The sequence below is a fragment of the Haliotis rufescens genome, unplaced genomic scaffold (genome assembly GCF_023055435.1).
Source record: "Haliotis rufescens isolate VD_foot unplaced genomic scaffold, xgHalRufe1.0.p SCAF_7, whole genome shotgun sequence".
Classification (NCBI taxonomy): Eukaryota; Metazoa; Mollusca; class Gastropoda; order Lepetellida; family Haliotidae; genus Haliotis; species Haliotis rufescens.
This window is the reverse complement of record NW_025964361.1, coordinates 18773380-18799883: the sequence shown is the minus strand read 5'-3', so window position 1 is coordinate 18799883 and position 26504 is coordinate 18773380. Positions and strand designations below refer to the sequence as shown.

At 40.4% G+C, this 26504-nt stretch overlaps 1 protein-coding gene across 1 annotated transcript in view; it reads left to right on the top strand.

Moving 5' to 3' along the window:
• Positions 1-26504, top strand: part of LOC124113291 (von Willebrand factor A domain-containing protein 3B-like) — a 464410-nt gene that overhangs the window by 121464 nt on the left and 316442 nt on the right. Inside the window, exons 7-10 of the mRNA XM_046473587.2 lie at positions 1671-1777; positions 4286-4521; positions 9141-9337; positions 17292-17446. Coding sequence (XP_046329543.2) covers positions 1671-1777; positions 4286-4521; positions 9141-9337; positions 17292-17446 — 695 coding nt within the window. The remainder of the gene's footprint in view (positions 1-1670; positions 1778-4285; positions 4522-9140; positions 9338-17291; positions 17447-26504) is intronic.

The following is a 26504-nucleotide window of genomic DNA, read 5'->3' as shown; positions in this document are numbered from 1 at the left end:
AGCAGCTGCGCCACCACCATCAAACAACTACAACTCATCACAGAGGGCGCATAATCAATTGATCTTGAAGAATGCCGAAGTCCAAACAGCTGTACTAAGTTCACCCATGAAACCTGTGACAGATCGAAGTGTAACGGCCCAAGCCAGCCCTAGCATTACACAGAATGTAGAACAATCAAAGACTACACAGCCAGGTTTTCAACCTACAGAAAGTGTTACAGATATTACCAAGATATCTGAAGAGACTTGCTCAGTAAAACGTCCACTCAGGGAAAAAAGATTGCATTTAAGATACAATGACTATATCATGCTTCAGTGAATTGATGTAATAATTGCCAACATGGACATGCATGAATTACTGTCATGAACTTTGAGGCAAGACTATAAGATGCGGTTGCATATATACAGACAGTGCCTGTGTGAACTAAGCAGATACATTTAACTATCTGATCATTGCAGCTGTTTTAATGGTTACAATCGTTTAATATCATTTGAGTTAAAGGAGACATACTCTCTTTCTTTTTTTTTCTTCTTTTTTTTTTGTTTCTTCCAAAGGAGGGGAGATGTTAGTATGTTCATTTCCGAGTTATTCCGATTGTTGGAAATACAAAGTATTGCGAATGTCAGGCCGGAAGTAGCATGGTCGGGTATCCCTAAAAGATGGCAGCCCGCATGTGTTGTGATCGAGTCCCGGTGTATCTTCAGGTGTAATAAAGCCTCTGCAAATCAAGACAACTGAACTGTGTCTTTATCATTGACAAGGCATCCGATCTCTGATCAGAAGGCCTGTGGTTCGAATCCCATCACGGGACTCGGAAATTTTATGGCCGCTAAGACAATGTGATCGAGAGAAATACATTGCATAGTTTGTCACAATGTCTCATCTACAACTGAGATGTCAGGAGATACACTCCAGAAATGAACATGAGTTCACTTTAAATTGTTTATGTTCCCTCCCATGTATGTAGATCACGGGCTGCACAAACATGTTCAATGGGTTGCATAAATGTGGTGGACAGGTTCCACATGAGTGAAGAATGGCGTCATGCATTGCCCAAGTGTGGAAGGGGAATACCCGTGAAGATCCAGGGTAGAATAGGTCTTCAGTAACCCTTGCTTGCTGTAAAAGGTGACATTGCTTGTCGTAAGAGGCGACTAAAGCGATCGAGTGGTCAGGCTCGGTGACTTCATTGATGAATACCATCGTATCCCAATTGTGTGGATTGATGCTCATGATGTCAATCACTGGATTGTCTGCTCCAGACTAGACTCGATTATTTATAGACCGCCGTCATATAGCTGGAATATTGCTGAGTGCGGCAACAGCAAAGAAACAAACAAACATATCCTAAATTCTCTTAAAATACATCTGAAAGGTCACAAGACCAATGTCTGCCACAACAGCCACTTTAAAAAGGTATTTACGGCCATTACTGTCACTTTTCTGCAAAATGTCAGCCTCAGTGATCTTTTGCAAGTTTGGTACTCCGGTAAGTGTTAAAGAAATTTATTAATGTGCATTATTATTATTATTGCAGCAATATTCTGGATACCTCTAGTATATTTAGTAATATTTTGGGCTCTTTAATATTCTTATCCAGGTGAGCTTCCAATGTCATGATACTTTAGTTTCCACAGTTGTGTTTACATGCTATATTATATTACAACAGGTTACATCATGTAAGCTGAACATCACAATCCACATTGTGTCCTACAACTGTAGCAGTGCAGATACCATCAAATATCTACGTACCTTGGCCACTGCTACAAATGGAAGGTATGATTTTCTAAAATTGTAAGAGTTTTTGGAGTTAAAATAGATCACCAGCAACTTATACTTTTGGTAAAAGGATACAAAATGGATCAAGGGGTTTGGCTCGGTGACATAATTGATTGTCATCATATCCAAATGAAGTGGGACTTTGCTAATAATATATGTCACTTGTTTGTCTGGGCAATACTCAATGTTTACAGGCTGAATCATGACAACAACCAAGCAACCACACATCTTTGCCCAGTTTGACTTCAAAACTCATGTACCTCCAAAATTGAAGGGCAAGGCCAGGCATCACAAGAATTTGTGAACAAGATTATCTTGAATATGAATAAATTAGACTTTTAATAAACATGATCTCTAATGTGGGATCTGGTTTATTTCGAGGTTGTTTCAAATGTCAAGGTCACATTGAAGGTCATTCACTCATGAAATTACTTGTAACCAGTTTTGCTTGGCATGTATTAATATGTAATATTTACATGAATTTATAACTAAAATGTTGTTGCATTTGACTGGTCACTTGATCATTCATCTGTAATAGGCGCCGAGTTCTGAGTAAGTTCGGGTGGCTGAAGATTGTCTGACCATGTGTTGCATTCCATTATGTAAATCTTGCGCAGTTGACCTGACCCCTCAGGCCAAACTCCCTTGGGAACTTGGGGAAGAAGACATGATTCAAACACCAGTTAAAATTATACAAAAACAAATTTAATGGAAGTGGCTGGGTTGACCACCCTTCGCCTTATTTGATTGAACACCAGAAAAAGCAAATTGCAACTTCCTTCTCATTTTAGACTTGAAATTGAAACTAATATACATAATTTCCTTTTCTACTTCTGGCAATGAAAAAATAAGGATTCTTATAACAAGACACTTGTTGTCCAGTACCAAAAACGGATGGTAGTGTGGTTAAACTGTGGTCCGTACACAATCTGGTCTGGACCAGACAATGAAGTGATTGACATAATGAGCATAGCAATTTACGCAATTGGTGTACGATGACTGTGTTGGTCACTGAGCCTGACCACCCAATCCCACTAGTCGCCTCTTACGATAAGCATAGTGGCCTCTTATGTTTGCTTGTTGTTTAATGCAACACTCGGCAATATTCCATCTGTATGAAGGCAGTCTGTAAATAATCGAGTATGGAGCAGACAATCCAGTGATTGACATCATGAGCATCAAACCAAGCAATTGGGATGCAATTACATGTATGCTCTAGGGGTGACTATTGAGGCATTTTTGACTATTGCAATACTATTGCGATAGTTAAAACAACTATTGCGATACTATTGCGATAGTGGCCCTACTATTGCGATAGTTTTCTCTTGCAATTATAGCAGGCTTTAGCAGCATATATTTCAGCATTTTGACGGACACCATCAAAATAATTATAACTTTCTGATACTATTTGTAAAGAAAACAAGAAATGAAAAGAAAACAAGTTCAAATTGACCTCTCAAAAACATTTAATACAAAATTTCACTTCTTGTAACTGGTAAAGTCTTAGGTTACTGCAGTGTTTTAGCACCAATGTGAATGAATGTGATCCAATGACTAGTATTTGACTATACAAACTGTCAAACTCTTTAATTGTCACATTGGCATTCCCTGAATTTTCGACGAAACTGAAGGGCCTGAGGTCCTTAACTATGAATTGCAGTACAGCATCGAGCCTAGTGGTTAAAGCGTTCGCTCGTCACGCAGAAGACCCAGGTTCGATTCCCGACATGGGTACAATGTGTGAAGCCCATTTCTGGTGTCCCCCGCCGTGATATTGCTGGAATATTGCTAAAAGCGGCGTAAAACCATATTCACTCACTCACTCAGTACAGCATCGGTGATCGATTTCCATCGTTGTGAATTGCGTGTCAGCTTCTGAGACGAAAAGATGGTTGATTGCACACGTTTTGGCGTCGAGGTACTGGTACTACCACTGACTGAAGACTGGGATCCCCCTTTTTCACGTGGACGAATATCTGGGTGCCATCTTGTCAAGTATTCGGTCAGATTAGTAGTATTTCCTGAATACTAGAATTATCCGACAGATTCTACAACTTACTTTTTGCTTGTCTGTCTCGTTTTGCGTTTTGACAAAGCCAAAATGATCCCATACCCACGATTTGCCTGCCTTATTGGCAACAATTTCAAACTGACTTGTGGCGTCCGCCATCTTGTCAATGTTGCCTAGCGACGAGTAGCTAAGGGACGTAACTCTAAATCAAACAGACAAAGCAGTGCAATCCTAACGAAAGCACGACAGAGGTGATCATGGGAGTTGTTTCTATGTTTTTTAAGAAAGTAAATGTACCAAACAAATTAACTATCGAAACTATCGATAGTTAGACAAACTATCGCCAATAGTATCGATTGTTTCAAGTTGCAATCGATAGTGTACTATCGTGAGACAAGCAATCGCAATCAATCGATAGTTCGATGTATCGTTACACCACTATTGACATCCCAGTTCAACTGTTAAATTCTTCATGTTCATATGGTATTTTGCAGATTTCATGCCTATGCAGTTGTGATGGAAATGGATTCATATGAACATATGCCTGTTGATCCCCTGATGAACAAAGCAAATATTGTTCTGAAGAAAAGGACCATTGGGGGTTTGCCTCCAGGTGTGGGTGTGAGGGAAGATGTAATCTTGGTGTTTGAGGAACTAGAGGATGCACGCAACATTCTCAGACAAATAACATCTTTACTGCAGAAAACTCCAGAGCCTAGACTTCGAGCTGGTGAGTGTAGATCTATATCACTGATGTTGTTATTATGATGTTGGTTTTCTTCATTGGTATTTAAGTGTCAGTACAGGTAGGTGTGATTTTGAAGGAAGGAGATTAAACATACTGTGTTTTCAGTGTAGAGTTATGTAACCTGTAGATTTGACGACACTCAGTTTTGAATCAAAGTACCCCCAAAAGTTAAGCAGAGACTCTTTTGTGTTTGTGACAATAATGAGTGAAGTGGCTTGGTTTGAGTCAAATGATTATGTTGTAGTTTGCTAATTTAATTAAAACATAAAAGATTATGTTTATGAATCACTTTTAAACAGTGATGATTACCAGGTGTTCATGAAAAGGTGAGTATATCCTCTCCCATAGGTGACACTTGTCACAAACACATGCAAAGGCAAGTTTTTTGTTCACCTGAAAAAACATCAGAACATATTGTGCAAATAAAAATAGAGAAAAAGCAAAGGAGTCAAATTTGGATATGACCCCGAAAAAACATTTTGAAAGCTTTGCACAGGACTTGATCAAACAACTCCCGAGTCTGATGCTCTTTCATGAAATATGGATAGAAAGGGCATGCTCGATTGTACCTCAAAAGTTGTGAAATGTAAACACCAAAGGGAAAGTTGACTTTTCGAAAGTTGAAGTCATCCCTCTTCTCAAAGAGTCTTGTGGAGAGTGCAAGACATGCCATTTTATTTGTGGATGGAGAAACCAAAGAATTATTTCTTGCACAACACAATTTTGTTAGGACATCCATCGTGCCCAATTTGGACCAGTTGGTCAATTACTGCTTTGCTCTTCAAGAAACACCAACAGCTTCAGTGTTCAAGACAAGGCCTATGGCATACTAGTCTCTTTCTTTTGACCGACCACTTAGATGAAACATGACCCTGTGACCCCAGTAATCCTGACACTAATATTTGTAAAAACCTGTGCATTTTTATCGTGCTCTTACAGATATTCTGCTCTGATTCTGCTTGACTTATGAAGCTGAAATTTGACGTGCATTTCCTTCTGAATAAGGCTTCTTCTTTCGTTTTGTTAACATCATTGTGATTTTATTTTCAGTTTGTTATTAAGAAGCACAAGGCACAGAAAACATAAACTTTGTATGAATGATAATGGCTATAGGAAAATTTAAGGTTGTTCAAGGAATCATGATTGGCACAGGGTTAAAATGTCCTGACATTATTTCACCGGTGATCCTGATCAGGACCATGGGGAGCATTTCATGGCCGGTGTACGTCATGCTATCCAACCATGAGACGCTTCTTAAGCGACACGCCTTTGTCAATATGTCTAGATCAAGTCAGCCTCATCCACAGTTCACTACATGCTATTGTATGAATCCAAGAAGAACTTCATTTCAATTTCTGTAGATGCATCTACTGTGGCAGGTCTGTTCTAAGACTGTCTCATCTCAGGCCAAGAAGGGGGGTGAGGGTGGTGGGGGTTAGAGGATTCATAAGTACTATCCAAAAAATAGTTTTAATTTTTAGTATTCTGTTTTTGTATTGATAAGATTTCTATTTTTGTATATTGATAACATTTCATTTTTTACTGCTCTGTTTATATATGTTCGAGTAGCTGTCCATCTCTCAGAAATAGAATTAGTTTGGCTTTCGCTATTGCATCTCTTGGCATTAGGAGATCTACAACAGATAGTGGATCTGACTGCAAGTCTTGTTTTAACTGAGCACCGGCTGGATGGATTCAGGTTGATTGCAAGATGGACAAACTTTGTCATAGTAATGTCTGTGACCGAGTCTGCGGCGTGAGATGGCTCTTTCAACTTTCCTTTCATTCGAGTATGAGTATGGCTTTTGGTGGATCTTGGGTTGAATTTGGTATAGCCATCTGCGGATCTTACTTGCATCCCACTGGGCTATGGAGGCTTTGATTTTGCTTTTTATCTCTAGTTTACTTAAGGGAATAGGCTGTATCTCAGCTTTGTCTAGAGCTTGCTTCACCAGTGTGAAGTGCACTTTGTGAGTCTGATAGGACCCACCCACCCAAGGAGAAAAAGGAGCAGGCATTGCTCGTTGGGGTAAATCCCAGTGACAGGCGTCTGGGTAAGGTTGTGTCCACTAGGGTTGGCAGCAAGCTGCACCCAATTCCTCCTGTCCGCTTTAACTTAGAGCAATTTTCTAAATTCATGCACATTTGGCAACAATCATATCTATGACAGCCATATTTTGACCAACGATTTGCTAGTATGTATAAGGTTATCTCATGTGAAGATACTCTGAGGTCTTGTTCCTATGATATACAAATTATAACGGCTCGCCCACCCATGGGGGTGATGGATCTTTAAACCATAACTCCTTTGTTTTTACCCGTTGTCTAACTAACCTATCTGTTAGTTAGACCACGGCTGGAACTATTTTCCAGAGGGCTTTTCATGTTTCTTTGAACAACTTTACAGAGTGACGCTGACCATTGTTCCAGCTTTACATACACATCTTTCACAAAGCCATAGAAATCATAATCAGCATATGCACAATATATGAGAAAACAAAGAAGAACAGACACTTTTATTTGTATTATTGTTTTTCATACAGAAACACCGAACAAGGCGTTATCTTGTGAATTACAACTTAAGGCGATTTTTATATTCAAGGAAATGTCGAGTGGTCTGTGCATGGAACGTAATCGTTTAACCGACACTTCCATTATATCGGGTGAAGATGAAAGAGTTGACGGGTGTCCCTGGACAATGTTACTGATGGCAGCCTCCTGCTTGGGGCAGATTCTCTTGTAAGGGCGGACAGCATTGCTACGATGACCAGTTGTACTTGCAATCAGCTGTTCATCCACCCCACTGTGGAACAGTCTTGTAGCACATGTCGCATGAAGGGAATGGTTGGTGAAAAAACCTAAGATATACAAATATACAGGAAGTTATTATTTCCGCAGCAACCATTTATAGACAAGATGTTTAATACTGGTCAAAACAGTTGGTACTCACTTTTTATCTCTTGTGACTGTCTCGTTCCCAAGACGCTTCCGCAGTTTTAGTCGCATAGTCCAGTTCTGAAATTTGGGATCCCAAATAAACCATTTCGTCGTCACTTGTGTTAATTCCATCAGCTTTAGGGTCGGTAAAACTTTTCTCAGTACTCACTGGCACTCCATCGTCATCGCTTATATCGCTATACACAAATGTAAAATTCCCTTCTTTTTCCTGGGATAAATGTAAATATCGCTGTGATGATGGTATCGCATCTTCGTCAGTCAAACCCTCCATTGTCGCTCATTATAACGCCAGCACTGCTGACTTCCAAGACATGTGCTCGCCAACTGAATTGTACCTGTGGATTCTGCATTATCATCCACAGAATCCTCAGATTGGGCCTCCTTAACGGATACCAGCCCATACACATGAATACTAAACTTTTGACACATGTTTTAAAATGTGCAAGCGCTAACATCATTAACATACGCGCCTCGTGGTTTAATTAACCATTTCAACGATTAGACACTGGGTCCACGTGGTCTAACCTATACATAATCCTCTCACCCACAGAAGACAGTGTGTATCGGCTTGATGGTTTGAAGCATGCTGCCAGATCCTTCGTGGCTGATGCATATAAGAAGTGTCTACATTGTACTCATCTATCAGGTACCATCATTGAGCAAGCAACATGTGTCGGGGTGAAGCCCCTACACTGCCAATTGATCCCTTCAAGCCTAATAATTACTCTTTCGCAGACATCGAGGAAGAACTCTTTCACCTAATACCAGATTTTTTACACCACTTTGCTGCTACCTTCCTTCATGGAAAAAGTCATAAAATGGATTAGCAAGTGCACGTGCAAGACACAGTCATATCTAAGAACAAGTGACATGATCTTGAATGCACATGACCTACAGAGATAGGCTCCAGTTACGTCCACTACAAGGGCTCTCTATTTGGATACTCTGGCAAAACCTCCCCCTTCTTGGTTGTTGGATCTATTGACGGCCACAATAGTTGATTGTCACATGAGCTAGACTGCATCTCAATCTCTTCGCCACCTGTCTCAACATCAGGCTCAGTTCACGTCAACCCAGTTTCAGACCCACAAGTTCCACATTGGCACCCCCTTTCCATGAGTTGGGAGCGTATGTTTGCCTATGCATAGAGGACATGGATTGCTCTGGCATGGCCCAACAGGGCATGGTTTCCAAGTATGTTCCTACTGCTCCTGGAAGAACCACTCAAACTACAGGAACGTTGTCATCTGAACGGTCGTTCACCATGGTGAACATAATTAATATTCCTTGAGTTTTTGTGTGTAGTTCTCAGCTTATACTTTCATGCTTTTGAAAAAGAAATACTGTGATACATTTTTGTGTATGTGTAACAAAGCAGTTATTCCTCCTTATCATGATTACATCCAATGTCTAAATGCCTGAAAAAATAACTTATTAGTACCCTATTTTCGCCAAAGCTTTAGTTTCATCAACTAAGTTTCTTCTTTATCACTTCATCTCTAACTTGTTGTGTATGATATTTGATTAACCATCCCCATTTGACATTTGCTAAGTGCTCAGGGCACTTATTACGGTGACTACAAGACTTCACTTCACTGCTTTTCTGTGAAAGAATGGAACAACTAATGTTTATTATCTTTCAGAACACATGTCTACGGACAGTGACCTCTCCCTGGAGAAGAATGAGCACAGTATAAGCTCAGCAGAGTGGATCAAAAGATTTGGATTAGAGGCACAGAAACTTGGATTGTATGACATTTTGTCTGGAGTTGCATTTAAACACCAAGACGGTGTGGTTGAAATCATGGAGAAACCACCCAATGAGTCACAGACAGATGCCGTAAGTATCTTGCCACAGCTATCACACGGCACTTGCAATACATTCAATTTGGTAAAGGTCAAATCATTATAATTTTTTCATGTGAAGTTCACACGATATACAACCTTTGCCGAGTCATGTGACTATGAAACTGACGTTCATCAATGTATAAATGACACATTTTGACGTTCATACGTTTTTCTTGAAATGACATACAGAAGACATACAGAATTGTTGTTTCTGATCCTAAAGACACTTCAGTCTTGAACTCTGCATTTTTAGTATATATAGGGGAAAGTTTGACTGCATGCCTGTTCATGAATATCCCTATCCTAGTGAACAAAACAAAGAAATGCATATTCAATCTATTGAAGTGTATTTCACCTGAGCATTGCTTATTTTATAGTGTGTATATGTTATAGTTAGTGTGGAAAATGACCAAAAATTTCAGGCCAGTGGGGGGGCCAAGTGGTTAAATGCCGCTTGTCATGCCGAAGACCCGGGTTTGATTCCCCACATGGGTACAATGTGTGAAGCCCATTTCTGGTGTCCCTTTCCGTAATAGTGCTGGAATATTGCTGAAAACAATACTCACTCACTCACTCACTCACTCATTTTCCCTTAGGCAGTTTATTAAACCCCTAAATATTCAGTTATTTTACAAATTGACTGAACACTCTATATACTTTTTTATTATGATAAGGAAATCCTTACATTTTGATATTGAATTTCATCACCCAGTGACTGAAAATGATAGGATTACGAGAAAACGAAAGTCAAAGTACAGTTTTTTATTGGCTTTTTATCCATGCATACTTAGTCTATTGTGATGTTTTAAGCCCTTTTGAACATCTTTATAATTTTTAGCCAATCTGTTAAGTAAATGGACCTATTTTTCAGTCAATTTGTAGACATTTTACACATTGAAATTTTCATGATCACATTTTACACACTGGCTGTAACATATACACACCTACAAACGAAAAAGGCTTGTAAAAATGACTTGTGTTGCATTGAAGAATATCCCACTGGAAACATAGAGGAACAGGAATCATTCTGCTCTATGCTACAGCAAATAAATGAAAACAAAATGCAAATATTGTAATTGCAACCGACCAAAATTATGGATATAATATTAGACCTTGTTTGATGAATGTATATGTAAATATCCACTTAAAGGAACATTCTATCATGAATTTGAAAACAACTTGATTCTGATTGGTCAATCAGAGGTGGTTAAATCACAATAAACCCCCTCTGATTGAAACAGCTGATTTGAGGTTGCCCCACCGTGTAAGCTAATATTCATAATATAGTACCTTTTTCAGTCAATGTCACTAGGCATATTTAAATAATTTTTTCTACAATTACAGGTTACAAAATGCAAAGTTGTGGTTACTATAATGTACTAACGATGTGTAGCAACACATGATTCTTGCGAATCCTCTTCCTCTGTTACATCTTTGCCATCCTGTATTTTGGCTTCAGTCACACTAACTAAATTTTCAGATTACAACAGACGTCCTCTTCACTGTCAATTACACACAATTGGTTGTTCCCGAATAGCACTATAGCAACCCAAGGTATGACGTGTGTAATGGGGGAAACCTCACGTCTTTCTGTGTGTGCTAGAGTCAACGCCTATTGTTATAGTTATAACGATCTAGCACATGGTTGTATAGTCAAATTAATCTAAGATTGTTCTATAGTTTTCTCATAAGACAGATATATTAAGTCATATTAAGAGCTGCCAATTGTAGTGATGATCATACTCACGTAAGTATTGCTTGTGTGAGGTGTTTGTGAGGTCGTCATGGAGTCTCCCCCGCCTCATGCTTGTAAGAAGTGTGGCCATTTTATGATCACGGGAGATCCTCACAACAGCTCCTGGAAGTCCAGAGAGGCCAAAGGCACTGAAGAGGCAAGATGCGATCAGTGCTCTACTCTGTCTGAGAAGGCCTTCAACAACGAGCAGAAGCCTTCACTAAAGCTAGAAGAAGTAAAACAGACAGTATTTTTTAAGAAGAGTCCTCTGGCATAGAGGCAGCATAGGGGACAGCCATCTGTTCAGACCATAGCGTCTCTACCTACTACTCTATGACAGACAGTATTGTTTAAGAAGAGTTCTCCGGCCAAGAGGCAGCATAGGGGACAGCCATCTGTTCAGACCACAGCGTCTCTACCTACTACTCTATGACAGACATTATTGTTTAAGAAGAGTCCTCCGGCCAAGAGGCACCATGGCTAGGGGACAGCCATCTGTTCAACTGTTATTGATGACCTGCAAGTTGCAGAAAGCCGTGTTCAGTCACCTGAACCTCTCAGTCTGGTAGAAGTAGAGGAGAGGAATGTTATTCCTACTGATGCGGAGGAAGATGGGAATTCTACGGGTGTTGGCACTGATAGTTCTGGAGTAGGCTCTGATATTTGTGGCTCTCATTATCCCCCGCCGCGCGAAAGCGCGAAGCGGGGGATATAGTATTCACGACCGTCCGTACGTCCGTACGTCCCACCTGTTTGTTGCCGCGATATCTCAAGAACTAAACACTGGATTGTCTTCATGTTTGGAACTATGGTGTATATACAGACACCGCAGACACCAGTCGGTTTTGGTGACCTTGACCCCATTTTCAAGGTCACAGCAGGCAAATCTGCTTTTTGAGTTTGAAAACGGTGTTGCCGCGATATCTCAAGAACTAAACACTGGATTGTTTTCATATTTGGAACTATGGTGTATATACAGACTCCGCAGACACCAGTCGGTTTTGGTGACCTTGACCCCATTTTCAAGGTCACAGCAGGTAAATCTGCTTTTGGAGTTAGAAAACGGTGTTGCCGCGATATCTCAAGAAGTAATCGCTGGATTGTCTTCATATTTGGAACTATGGTGTATATACAGACACCGCAGACACCAGTCGGTTTTGGTGACCTTGACCCCATTTTCAAGGTCACAGCAGGCAAATCTGCTTTTTGAGTTTGAAAACGGTGTTGCCGCGATATCTCAAGAACTAAACACTGGATTGTTTTCATATTTGGAACTATGGTGTATATACAGACTCCGCAGACACCAGTCGGTTTTGGTGACCTTGACCCCATTTTCAAGGTCACAGCAGGTAAATCTGCTTTTGGAGTTGGAAAACGGTGTTGCCGCGATATCTCAAGAAGTAATTGCTGGATTGTCTTCATATTTGGTACTATGGTGTATATACAGGCGGGGGACATTTCGTCACTTCTGTGACAAATACTTGTTTACAGTTGGTAGCACCAACAGCTGTACGTACATCAGTTTTTGAATATTTGCATACTTCACGTACAGCGTGCATGCTCGGCTAGGCGGAAGCCATGATTGGGAGAGCCAAGATGTAAGGAGCGTGTTCATTGGTTGTGTCCGTTTTCCTGGTCACATGGTCCGCATGTGAGCTTTATAAGCCTACCCTGGGTAGAGAAACATCAGTCATCGCTCACCAGTACCTGGTAAGATACAGTCAGCTCCCGCGCCCTGAATCAGGACCATTTATTATTTATTATAGGGCTTTTGTTGGGATGTTAGATTAGGAGGTATGGGTGGGGGAAAAAGAGAGTAGCGATTGAATAGGTTTGTTTTGGAGAGTTAGAAGGAAGGTTAAAAGAACAAGTTTAAGAAATAAAGTTGAATTGGGTTACGTAGGTAGGGAAGGGGGAAAATTACGTAGGTTATAGTTAAGTGGAGAAGGATTTTGCCCCTGTTGTTTTTTTGTTTATTTTGTTAAATAAACTTTAAATCCAACTTTGCTCTTTGTTCTCTATCAAAATATAGAATTGGTAGCCCGGTCAGGAGCCTCCTAGAACATAGAGACAAAAGAATACTGCCCAGGGAGAAGAGAACACAACGCAAAGCACCGCAGTAAAACATCAGACCTTTTGTCAACTATTTTTATGTGAAATGTTCAGTGGGTTTAGTAAAGTTTTGGAGCCATTCACGGTAAATGCTACTCCTAATGCTGAATCTGATGATTCAGATGCAACCTGCACTTGTCCAGAACATTTTCTAAACCGTACAACCTTGCTTCCCAAAACTTGGTACACTTAACAATCAGGCTCAGTAGAAGTGCCTTTTGCTATTTAGAGATTTTAGAATTTTATATTTTTGTCGTTTCCATGGAAATATGATGAACTTAGGAAATTTGAGGGTAGTGCTCTTGTCCGGACCATATCTCCCGAACCATACAACTTAGCTGCTCAAAAGTTTTTACGCCTATCAAGCAGGTTATGTAGTGGTGCCTTTGCTATTAACAGATTTTTATAATCTTTAAAAACAATTTGGGCACGATCCTAGACGAGGTCACACAGGACATGACAGAAAGGTTTCAAGTGTCTACCATCAACCTAGCAGTCAAGGCACAGGGACCGCCGTACCCGCCTTAATAAGCACAAGAACCAGCCAGGGATTCCTCTTTCAATGAACCACCGCTAAAGAAGTTATCCCATCAGGGAAAGAATCCTACCAGGCATCCCGGTGTCATGACAAGCCATCGTCAGATTCTTTTCGGAACTCAGATTCCAAACACTGTGGATCTGGCCGTAGAGGTTTCAAGTCCGGAGAGCGCGGACAGAAGATGACTTGTTTCTCCCCCCTCAAAGCATCACAGATCCTACCGAACTGGGTTTTACTACGGATTACGATACATGACTTCTGCAATTGGTTTTACATTACGCCTGACCACTGGATTTTATACGTTATCTATCACAGGTACAAGCTACATTTCATCAAGCGCCCTCGACTTGTATCCTGTCCGGAGGGACACAGGTTTCATATTAGTAGCCCCTTGGTTATTCAGAGGAATAATGGCGCCAGTCATCAACTTCGCCCATTTACAGATTGTACGACTTCATGGATACCTAGACGATTCCTGGCCACCAATCAGGAACACACCAAGCTGTGTCAGGATGTGACATTCCTAACCCAACTCATGTCTTATCTCGGGTTCCTTATCCATCCGACCAAGTCAGAGATTTATCCGGTACAAGACATAGTCTACATCGGGGCCAGATTTCTTCAACGTACAGGATATCTTTGCCCCCCGGAGGACCGGTTCAACAAGTCCATTGCCATGAGCAACTCAGTCAAAGAGATGAAAGCAATCTCTTATGCTCTCCAGACTTGGTAAGATCGCCTCATCAAATCATCCGTCCAGATTGCCATAGATAACATGACAGTGGTGGCCTACATTCAGACGCAAGGCGGAACCAAGTCCAGTTCGCTGATGACAGAAACTACTCAGGTATTTGCCTTGGCCGACTCATTCAGCTGCCGGATGGAAGCGAGACATATTCCAGGCAAACTGAACAAAACTAGCGGTCAGCCTATCCTGGAGAGTGAGGATCTCTTCACCCAGACATTTTACCTGGATAACCTCCATTTTGGACACACCGCATCTGGACCTCTTGCAACCTGTCTCAGCCATCAACTTCCAGTCTATGTCAGCCCGGTCCCAGATCTGAGAGCTCTCCAGAGAGATGCACTATCCATGGATTGGACAGGAATTTTGCCAATGCTGTCCGTCCCACCATGCCCTCTCCTAGACAAGGCCATACAGAAGTTTGAAGTGACAGATTGTACATTCATCCTCATTGCTCCAACTTGGCAAAGCAGGACATGGTATCCCAGACTACTATCACTCCTGATGGACGAGCCACTCACTCTTCCCCTTCGCAAAGATCCGTTGCATCAGCCCAGGTCGAGCCTATTTTACTCCAGTCCTCCAAGCCTCCATATCTCACCGCCTGGAAAGCATCTCGCAGAGAATGCAGGCCTCCGGGTTCTCTCAAGCTGCCTCTACTGCTGTCACAAGATCTTTGAGATCGTCATCCACCCAACTTTATGACAACAGATGGAACAAATTCGTCCAGTGGAGACACAGATGTGGTCTAACAAATGTCACAGTGGACATTCCTGTGGTTGCATATTTCTTCCTACACCTACGACAGGATAATAGCTTCCGACATGGGACCATTGAAGGATAAAGATCTGCCCTCTATTCCGTTCTCCAGCTCGATTGATTATTGTTCGGAACACATCCGGTACTTAACAGACTCATGCGATCATTCAGCCAAGAGGATATTTGCATCCCCCGAATCTTCCCTAAATGGAATTTATCAGTCCTCCTGTCTGCCTTACTAGCTGCTCAATACAAACCCCTTGGAAACGCTACCCTTCTACAAAATCCTGTAAGGCAGGATTTTTACTAGCCATGGCTACCGCAGCTAGAGTTTCTGAACTCCACGCTCTCGACTATTCCAGTATCACTCATGCTCACAATTGGACCCCCATTACCTTGCGGTCTCTACCGGACTTTATAGCCAAGAATCAGTCCACGGCTACTTGTCCATTATACTATTCCTGCTATGCAATCTAGCAATGCCCACGAAATCCGAGCTTTGGCAACAAGTCTGGTCATTCGTATCCATCAAGCAAGTCGTAGCAGGATACCTATTGGGATCATACAAAACTTGTGAGATATCCAGCCAGACCTGACAGGGATTCAATTGTTGTGGCCCAGATGATTGTATGTCCCTAGTTTTTCCTCCTTTCTATGAGAAAAAAACGGGGAGGCGGGGAGGATCTGACATTAGCAGCTACAGAAGGTGAATACACCTTTTACCTTGACTTACTAGTATGGTTATAAAGGAAATCAGAACAGCAGTATCAGAACAGCTGATAAACAGATCTACCGGAAGTGACGTCACAATCGGAAGGAGTTTAGACCAGAAGTGATCTCATGACTGGAAGTGACATTATAAATGACGTCAGAGGTCCTAGAAATGACATCAAAACCAGTCAAAAGAGGAACTGACGTCATTAGAACCGGAAGTCATGTCATAACCAGAAGTTGATAAACCGGAAGTGATGTCACTCTCAGAATCAGAGACATATGATGAGTTAAAATAGAACTAAAGACATCATTTCATGATTTTCAGCAAATAATAAGATACTTTAAGTGATGGTATCGCATATTGACTGATATAATCATAGTACCCAATTTCAAGTCCTCCAAGAGAGATTCTAGAGAAATTACCATATTCAACATAATAAGCGCCCAGGGCGCTCTCAAAATTAGAAATATGGGGCTCTCATTAGAATATTCTTTTGGTAAAAAAAAAAGAGTTGAAAGATAAATTTCTTGGTTTAGGCTGACAGCCTGAAATGATTATGTACGACAGATATATTCTTTCAGAATTTATTTGCCCATAATTCAGGGTGCCTATAACACATGAGTGTGTATCATACTTGAATAAATAAGTCTTGTGTACACTGATCAATAGGAAGGGATGCTAATTAGGATTGTTCACTATCCAATATATAAGCAAATATCACCGTGGGCGCTAATTACGTCGAATACGGTACTTCTTGAAGGGTTGAATCCAGTAATATGCAAGAACTCATGCAACAGTATTGGATTGCTGTCAACTACACAGTTACTGGAGGCAGATCCCGCCTATCCCCCTGGTATATTCTGGCTATGATGTAATAGAGGTTAAGGATTTGCAGGAATTATCAAACAATAGTTATCATTGTATATAATTCTAAGAATGCTACATCTATTACACCAGGAAGTACTGCCACCCACCTTCCCAATTCATCTACCTCCAGTGGAGATGTTTTGGAAAGAAATGACGTTTTTCCCGCCTTTTTGCACAGAAGAGCTGAAGAGCTACATGTGCTATTAGGGGAACAACTAGTTGTGTGTAGTTGACAGTGAAGAGGACATCTGTTGAAAATCTGAAGATTTATTATTAGTGTGTCTGCAGCCAAAATACAGGATTTATGGCTGTGATGTTATAGACGTAGTATTCTTAGAATTATTAACAATGATAAGTATTGCTTGATTTTGAGATTTCTATGTCAAGCGTTTATCAACATCATATCATCAAGTACAGGAAAGGTTATGTGATGATTAATTTTTGTGACCAACTTTCTTTTGAAATCTATCTTCAGGTATCCCGAACAAAGCTGGTAAATGCCCGTTATTGTGACCAATTCCCCATTGTGCGGTGGCGTGATGGACAGGTGGTGCATGTACAAGTGACACCAGATGTTCACAGACATTATGAACAAAGAATGGAGGTGGAACTGCAGAAGATCCAACAGAGGTAAGATACAAAGCCCTAAAATATTGTATAGTTTGAAAAAGTGTGTTCTAAATATAATATCAAAGTAAATAAGGAAATGGTCAAATCAAGGTTCCACAATCACTTCTTTATGGAAATGTTTAGAATATAAGAACAAATAGAATCATTATTAATTCAGCTTGTATTAGACTGCAGCAATTCATCATATTACTGGTAAGCCAGAATGAGTTAAGTTGTGACCTGACAATTACCCCTTTATGACTATGTGTAAGTTCCGCCCACTGTCGTGTATCATTGTGAAGAAAGGGGTAATGGGTGGTCTGTGACAAGTAGTTCAATGGAACTGTGAGTGTCCTGTCTCTGCTAACAAAGTGTTCTAGTGGCGAGTTTCAAGAGCACATAATAGCAAGTGCTGATGTCAGGTACTTGATGACTGTGAAAATGGTTAATTTTGCATAGAAAACAACAATGAGAAGTATCGTGACAGTAAAGGGGGTTCATTTTCTGCACAAATGGAATACATTTGTCATGAGCAATACCTTCTACTCTTATGCGCTTTAGTTACAGACCAGCGGCAATGCTAGAGATTTATTTGTACATTCTTTCTCCATGTAATTTATAACATTATGAGGCAATTCTTTAGCCTGAGAATTTATGATTTGGCAATGCTTACTAAGCTTTGTTTATTTATTTGTAATTAACTTCTGTCAAACAATTTTTAGAGAATTCTGGTATTGACTTGTCACACCAACCTCTTAAAAGTCTTATGAGCAACACATGTGTCCACAGCAGAAAAGTCAATTAATTGTCATGACCTTCACATGCACATCATGTATACACCCTCTCTTTGTTGGTTCAACATACATAGAGGTTATCACGCCAGTGTGTTTGGGGATGGTAAATATCATGCATTAGGAATAAACATTGTATTTAGTGAGCCTTGGCCAGCTACATACATAGTGTTTATTCCTAATACTGGATATTTACAATCCCCAAAAACACAGGCGTGATAACCTCTTTATCATATAATGTCTTTCTTTAATTCTGTGCTTGAAAGTCGCTTTCTCTCTCTCACAAACATTACCGAAACATTGCGAGCTGTCCTGGAATGCACACATTAATATTTATTACGCCACAGGGTAAGTGATGTGTCAGTCGGACAGCGACAGTAGCCAATTTAGTTCCAACTGAAATCTGTTTCTTATACAGTGGCGAAGCAACATGTACGCAAAACAACTATTGTTTTTACTTGCCTTTCGCGGCAATCCATCGGTCTGTCCGCTAAAGTAACTGCCCTTTGTCAAAGGGAAGCTACTCTAACCCTAGTCTATGAGACGTCGTGGCCATGGTCAGACGTTTTTGACAGTCGCCCTGTCCTGTCATAACGTTAAGAAGTGCAGTCAGATGTACACACAGCGACAAAATGAAACAAGGTAACAATTCAAACATATTTTGGCAGAAATCCAACAATTTTAATTTATGGAAAAGGTTTCAAGACGCAGAGGTCTACAAGCACAGATCCCCTACTGATCCTGCTTGGCTAGGCCTAGTGCCCTCGCTAAATTGTTTCGAAATTTATATGTTCAATGTTGCCAAAACTTATAAAATGCCTTAGCTACGTCACAGTTAGACACTTATTTACAGTATATTGGACTGTTCTTTTAATAATGATAGCAATTATCCCTGTAGTTTATCCAGATTCCCGATGGTTAATTCTGACTCGATCGCCGAATGACAAGGGCGACGCCATGTTTGTATATAAACACTGAAAGTAGTCCCTACTTGACCTTTGATATTTGTATCTCTATCCGCATATGACCCCAACGGATATCGTTTTTATCCGTTGGCTTTATCCTGCCGAGAAACCCACCCATTATATGATAAACTGCATTACCAGCATGTCACCGGTCATGGTCTCTGTGTCACTGTCAAAACAAAACTTCCCTGCTGTCCCATCTTTCTCCAATTCATCTTTCTCATTGCAAATTCAAGAGTGACTAGATCTGGGCTCGTAACATCCCTAGCCACTTTCATGTAGCCAGTTGGGGATGCATTTTTTGTGAAGCCTGCTGATGTGTCCAAATTTGTCTTGAATTGTTTGACACAGTCTTTGACTAGCCAATCATGGGATGCCAGTGTGACTCCAATGGTTCAGGCAGAATTTAGCTACTTAACATAGACACCCGTTGACAGATGACAAAGTAGAAACAATTTATGGATAACAACAGTAAATAAAGACGTTGTTATCCATCAATTGTCTCTACTTTGTTCCACAAACATGTTTTGGAATCACTTATCAGCCACATATTGTCACTAGCTAAAAGCAAATAGGAGAATGCTATGTATCACCAGGTCCCTTTTCATCTTACATCCCAATGTAATGCCAAATGTACAGGGAAATTGGATGCAAGTATAACGGTAGTTCTATGGAAGTATACCATTAATCTACCATCTCCTTGGCATTATTCCGAAAACGGGACGTTTGTTGAGGTTTTAGATGATGTGCAAGAAATATTGGTCAAAATAACTAGAATGGTGTTTTCTGAAACAATTAGGTAACCCCAAACTCTGGATTTAGAGGAAAATACCCAAATTGTATAGGCATCACAGAGTTTGGAGTTAATCTCTTTCTTTAATTTCAGTAGACTGTTAACTTTCCAAGGCTTTACTAAATGTCAGAACCCTCTGATAACTCAGGTATATTCTGGCACTGATGTAATAGAGGTTTTGTTATTTGTAGGAATTATCTAACATTAGTTATCATTGTTAATTTTTATAAGAATACTACCTAAATATTCTACATCTAGTTTGCTGATGTCGGAGAGAAGTGAAATTTTCCCGAAGAGTTATGGATAGTTAACAGTGCAACTTATGTTGATAATTTGAAGTGTTTTTACAGTGTGATGACAGTCAAAATACAGGGTTTCTGTCACTGATGTAACAGAGGTAGTGTATTTTCATTGAATTAGCAATGATAACTATTGTTTGATTTCTAGATTGAATGTTGTTCAGTAACAGTTTTATTGTCTCTACGCCAGTAGATGCCTGTTATGTTATTGTTATTATCAGTTGTAAAGGTAGGGCTCTGTATGTACCTGGATTCTGTATTGCAATATTATTGCCATACTTTAACCTGTATTGCGATACGTATTGCAATATATTGCCAATTTACATTTTCATGAGTTAATCAGCATTATATCCTGTATTAATGACAATCACGCTGTGTTGTCAGAATCCTTTATTGATAAATCGTTTGACTTTGTCATTTTTTTTGTTGGTGACGATGCAAATTTTTTGGATAAGTTGTTGATGCCATAAACATATGACAGACAGACAGACAGACAGACAGACAGACATGTTTATTCAGTAAAAGGCCAATGCCCCAAAATACAGACATGTGAGCATGACATTTACAGGGCACAGAATTTATCATTAATTATTTTGTGAGCATAATATAAGAATTTACAACCTAGAAATAATGTTTGCTCATTATAATTACTAAGAATATTTATTACATGAGAATTACTGTAATGAGTAGGCATAGGAAGATTAACAAGGTATTTTTGTCTTAGGGCAGAATATAAATTACAATTAAAGAGTATATGAAATTCATCCTCAATGACATTAACTCCCTTACTACTACAATAGTTACAGAATCTGAGTGAACGGTCTGTTTTACTATATCTGCCAGTTTCTAAAGCTATTTTAAAATTTGAACATCTGAATTTAGTAAAAACAATTCTTAAATGGGTAGGGAGTGGACATGACAAGTACCTTTCAACATTTAACATGGATTTAAAATGCTTATAAAGATCACATTTTGGAGAAGAGTTTACAGAAGCACTCCAGAATTGCTGTAAATTATCTTTGAGCCTTTGCTTAAAATGGAGAATAAAAGCTTCAGAGTCACCCACCTCTTGATTGAGCCATACAAAACCAAACCCAAATTGGAATAAAATATTTCTAACTTTAGTCACCCAAGTTACCCGCCCAACATCATCTAAAGATTTAAGCATTAAATAGCATTGGGAAGGTAATCTGTGGGGTTGAAGATGTAAGAGCCTGCACCAATATTTAATTACTTTAGTCATGTAAGTGAGTTGTAAAGGAAACCTCCCACATTCCCCTAAAACCATATTTGAGCAGGTTGATTTGTTTACTTTTAAATAATGCTTACAAGACGCGATTTGGACAGGCTGATTTTTTTACAATAGCAAGTACCCCAAATTTCAGAGCCATAGGTTAAGATGGGGGTGACCATAGAGTCAAAAACCTTAAACAGATCTGTACAAGTGATATTACCAATTTTCCTTTGAAAAGAGTTAATGGCTAAAATTGCTTTGGTGGCTTGGGATGCTAGAGTATGTATATATAGTATACAAACAAATGGGAAATGGAATTCTGTGATGTGGAAGAATATTCTTCAAACTTACTTTCTCGCACGTAGACGGCAATGTTGGCGAATGTAATCCTGGGTGATGCCGACGCACATGTGTTGTGAGATTACATGTTCCTCCCACATATCTCAATACAGCCTGGCAACGGCATACCACTATGTTGTCTTCAACATTTGATTTCCCCTTCAGTTTCTTCAAGCCCAAGAATTGCCAGACATCAGCCTTAGCTCGCTTATTTGGGACGATGTCGAAATCATCTGCCATTTTGTATCCCAGCAATGATCAAGGGAGATAATACGGTCACATGGTAGCACAAGCTCCTTCCCAGCGCATGACACCATAGTTATACTCTTGGTATAGAGAGTTCCGCGAATGGGCTGTCCCTGTGAGGATCTTGATTGTCCCGATGTGTACACGCTAATTGATAAAAAGATCGTCAGAGGCAAGTTGTATCAGAAAGATACTATTTTTTATCTCTGTATCGATTAGGAACACATAAATATACTTACTTATATTTGCCCCAATATATTGCTACATTTACAAACGTATTGCAATACGTATTACTGAATATTTGCACCACAATATACCGGTGTACCGGTAATACCCCACACCCTTATGTAAAAGTAATGCTATCTGAGTCTGTTTGTATCTACCTACCGATGTTTGATTGCCATCCCCTTGAAGTCGCTGGTTAGTGTCTCACCCTGGGGTAGTGGCAGCGATAATACCCAGTACTCCTTACGGACCATCATATCCCCGGCAAGTGTTGACTTTTCAAGTATATGTGACTGGCTAGGCATTCAAATATTGTGTGAATCTGACAAGTGTCATAATCATCCCATTATCATTAGGGCTCAAACACATCATGCCCCAAAGCGATGGTGTTTATCGAAAACAGAAACTGTAAACACTTTCGACAATTGGAGGCAGAACTTGATATGTACTGTCTCTTGCACCATATCTAGTTGATGGCTTCATGTGGTTGAAACGTTCTAGAAACGAACCTTCACGTGGATTCCAAGATGATGGGGAGAATATTCCCAATGGTAGTGCTCTGCTCAGCAAAAAGTGAACATGCTATTACTATTGGGTCAAATCGCAAACTATTGCTCTATATTTTATTTGGTTGCAACTCATTCACAAAGACCTTCCAAAAATTGTTGAGCAGAGGTATTGCCCGAACTAAGCTCAAAGACTTTAGCATCAATAAACCCAAAATCGCTGACATCGCTTCTAGATGAAATTCATGCCTCAGAGGAAGTATGTGTCATGCGCACAACAGCAGCAGGATTAGATTGACCTCGGAGTCAAGTCCCTGTGCAACATGGTAGAAACTTTTTGTCGAGTCGGATCACAAATATATGGCTAAAGCACGGCAAATTGCTGCCATACTGGATGAAAACGATGATCAACATCCAGATGAGGCAGAAGCTGAAATAGATTTTATGGTCAATCCTGTTATCCACAGTGTATTTCAAATCTCCGTGGCCAGGACAGACAGTCCCCACACTTGACTGAGTTCCATGATCATTATGTTGTCAATGTAACTTTTGACAGTGGTGCTACAGGAAATATGTTACGACATTCCATTGCTAAAACCCTAGGATTAGAAATAGCCAAAAGTAACCAATCCGCACGCCAAACAGACGGTACATGACCTTTGACAGTCGTTGGCGAAACTTGCTTTTACCTGACTAGAGGTGATCGCAAGTTTCATTTTGAAGGTCTGGTGGTCAGAACCAGGATGTAAACATATCAACAGGAATATGTGTTTCGGGACCCAAAAGCTCCCTCCACTGTATTGTCCGGTGAATTTATTAAGGTTTCCCTTCCAGACATATAGTAAAAGAAGATCAAGAATTTACTCTTGAACCCTGCAGAGACTTCCTACCTCACACAAGCTGTGGCCTATTCCTATGATCATTGCAGTTGTTGCAGGAAAAGTATGAATACCAAACCAAGTTTAACAATACTTGAAAAGTGAGGAGCATGTTTCCCAAATCCACCAATTTGCTGTTGTACATGATCCACCATCAGACTCCAGCACTCACCACATTGTCAACAAAGTTGTATCTACATCTCCCAACTCCCACTCTATCAGAGCTAAGGTAGATCCAGACAAGGTGTTTCCAGAGGAGTACAGTACCAAGTTGAGATCACTGTTGCATGAATATGATGATGTCTTTGGTCCACCAACTGATGGTTACAATGGTGCATCTGGTCCATTTGAAGCTACCGTGAATATGGGCCCTGTTCAACCGCCTCAAAGGAAAGGTAGAATTCCACAGTATTCCAAATCCAAATTAGTGGAACTGCAACAACAGTTTGATGAACTGGAGCAGAATGCAGTATTTGTTCGCCCAGAGAATGCTGGTATCACCATAGAGTATCTCAATCCTTCCTTTCTTGTGTAGAAAAACAGCGGGGTTTCTGACTCGATACAGCCATTCCTGAGGTAGGCCAGTATAGTAAACCTCAACCTTCGTTGATGCCTAATGTTGACTCCATTTTACGACAAATTGGAAATTCATCATTGTCACCAAAGCCTATTACCAGATCCCTCTTGACGTGAAGTTTATGAAGTACTGCGGAGTCATCTCTCCATGCAAGGGAGTTAGGACATACGCAAGATGTGCTATGGGAATGCCCGGATCAGAAACTGCTGTCATGTTTTGGGCAACCAGTTGCAGGATGGCTACATAGCTAAGCTAGCTAATGATCTTTATATTGGCGGAAATGACTTGGACACTCTCCACTCACCAATGTGTTGGCAGCTTTAGACAAGAACAACCTTCGTCTTTCACCTTCCAAAACAATAACTGGCCCTGTGTCCTCAACTATTTTGGGTTGGATATGGAGGCAAGGGACTCATCAGGCAAATCCTCACAGAGTATTAACACTGGCTTCTTGTTACCTGCCAGAGACAGTGACAGGATTGAGATCATTCATAGGGGTTTATGGTTTTAGCTAGAGTGATACCCCTCTGTTCTTCCCTGCTCACACCCCTTGATGAAGCTACTGGGGGCCAGGCATCACAGGACGAAATATCTTGGTCAATGGAACGAGTGCACTCCTTTCACAAAGCACAAGAGGCACAAGAGTCGAGAAGGCCCATCACACGACCCAGACCAAGTGATCAACTGTGGATAGTCACAGGTGGATCCGTAAAACGGCATGGACTTGGTATGTATGTGATGCGAGAAGGCAATTTACTTTTGGCAGGTTTCTTCAGTGCCAAACTGAGCGGTAGACAAGTGACATAGATTCTGTGTAAAATAGAAGACTTATCTATTGCTGTGGCAACAAGGCACTTCAGTCCTATCATTATTCAGTCACAAGACAAGGTGTGTATTTTGAGTGACAGTAAGCCATGTTTTGAGGCTTACAGTAAGCTGTGTCAATGAGAATTCTCAAATTGCCCAAGGGTATCCACATTCCAGTCCACCGTTTGTAGATTTCAAGCTTCAGTGCGTAATCTTAAGGGCTCAGCCAATATTGCATCAGACTTTGCAAGTCGAAATGCTACAGCATGCAATGAACAATAATGCAAAGTTTGTTCATATGTAAATCAATTGGAACAGACCACAGTTTTCAACATCAATATTCAGGAGGTGATTCAGGGCTCTGTGAAGTTACCATACACGATCTGCAATACTTGGCGCACACTACAGTCGGAGTGTTCAGTCTTAAGACGCACTCATACTCACCTTTCACAAGGCACAAGACCTTCAAAGAAGCACTCAGATATCAAAGATATCAAAAGATATTTTAATGTGGCTAAGATCTCAGGTGATGCCTTGTTAGTTGTTACTCTGTTTGATCACTTATCATAGTCTAGAGAGTGTATCATTGTATCAAGAAACTTTCTTGACGGCCTGCTTTAAAGCACTACACATTCAATTGGATCATCCCTCCTGAAATCAACTCAAGCTTGTTGCCAAATGTCATTTCTATGCCCTGGATATGGACAGGCCTTTAGATAGTGTCACAAACACATGCCTCCATTGTGTGGCCATCTCTAAAATTCTAAAGGTTGTCATCCCTTTTTCCACTAATAGTCAACTCAGCGTAGTTGGATGGTCTCTGGCAGCAGACATCATGAGGCGAGAGAAAAAGTTTATCTTCGTTGTAAGGGAGATGGTAACATCTTTTACAAGTGCTTGTTTCATCAAGAATGAGAGACATGAAACATTGTGTGATGCACTGATTGAACTCAGCTTTCCCTTAATTGCCCTGGAGGGACCAAAGACTGTCATACATGTTGACCCAGCTCCTGGGTTCCAGACTTTGGTCAATTACGCACTGTTGGCTAAATATAACATTGCTTTGGAATTGGAAAGAAGTAAAAATGTTAATAAAAATCAGGTAGCAGAAAAGGCTATCCAAGAACTTGAGGTTGAAATACTTCATCAGAATCCGTTGCTTACCCTCGCAGCAGCTGTCTCCTGACTCAACACACGAATTCGATCATGTGGTCTATTTGCAAGAGTAATGTGGACTTCACAAGATCAGTTCTCCAACTGACAAATTCCACTATCGGACCACCAACTTAGTGAGGATCAACATGCCTAGCGTGTTAACACTCTAAATGTCCAAGTGGGCGTGTTCTTCCAGATATATCATTCTCTGTTGGGGATATTGTGTATCTCTATTCTGATGGTTTAAAATCTAAAGGCTGCTGC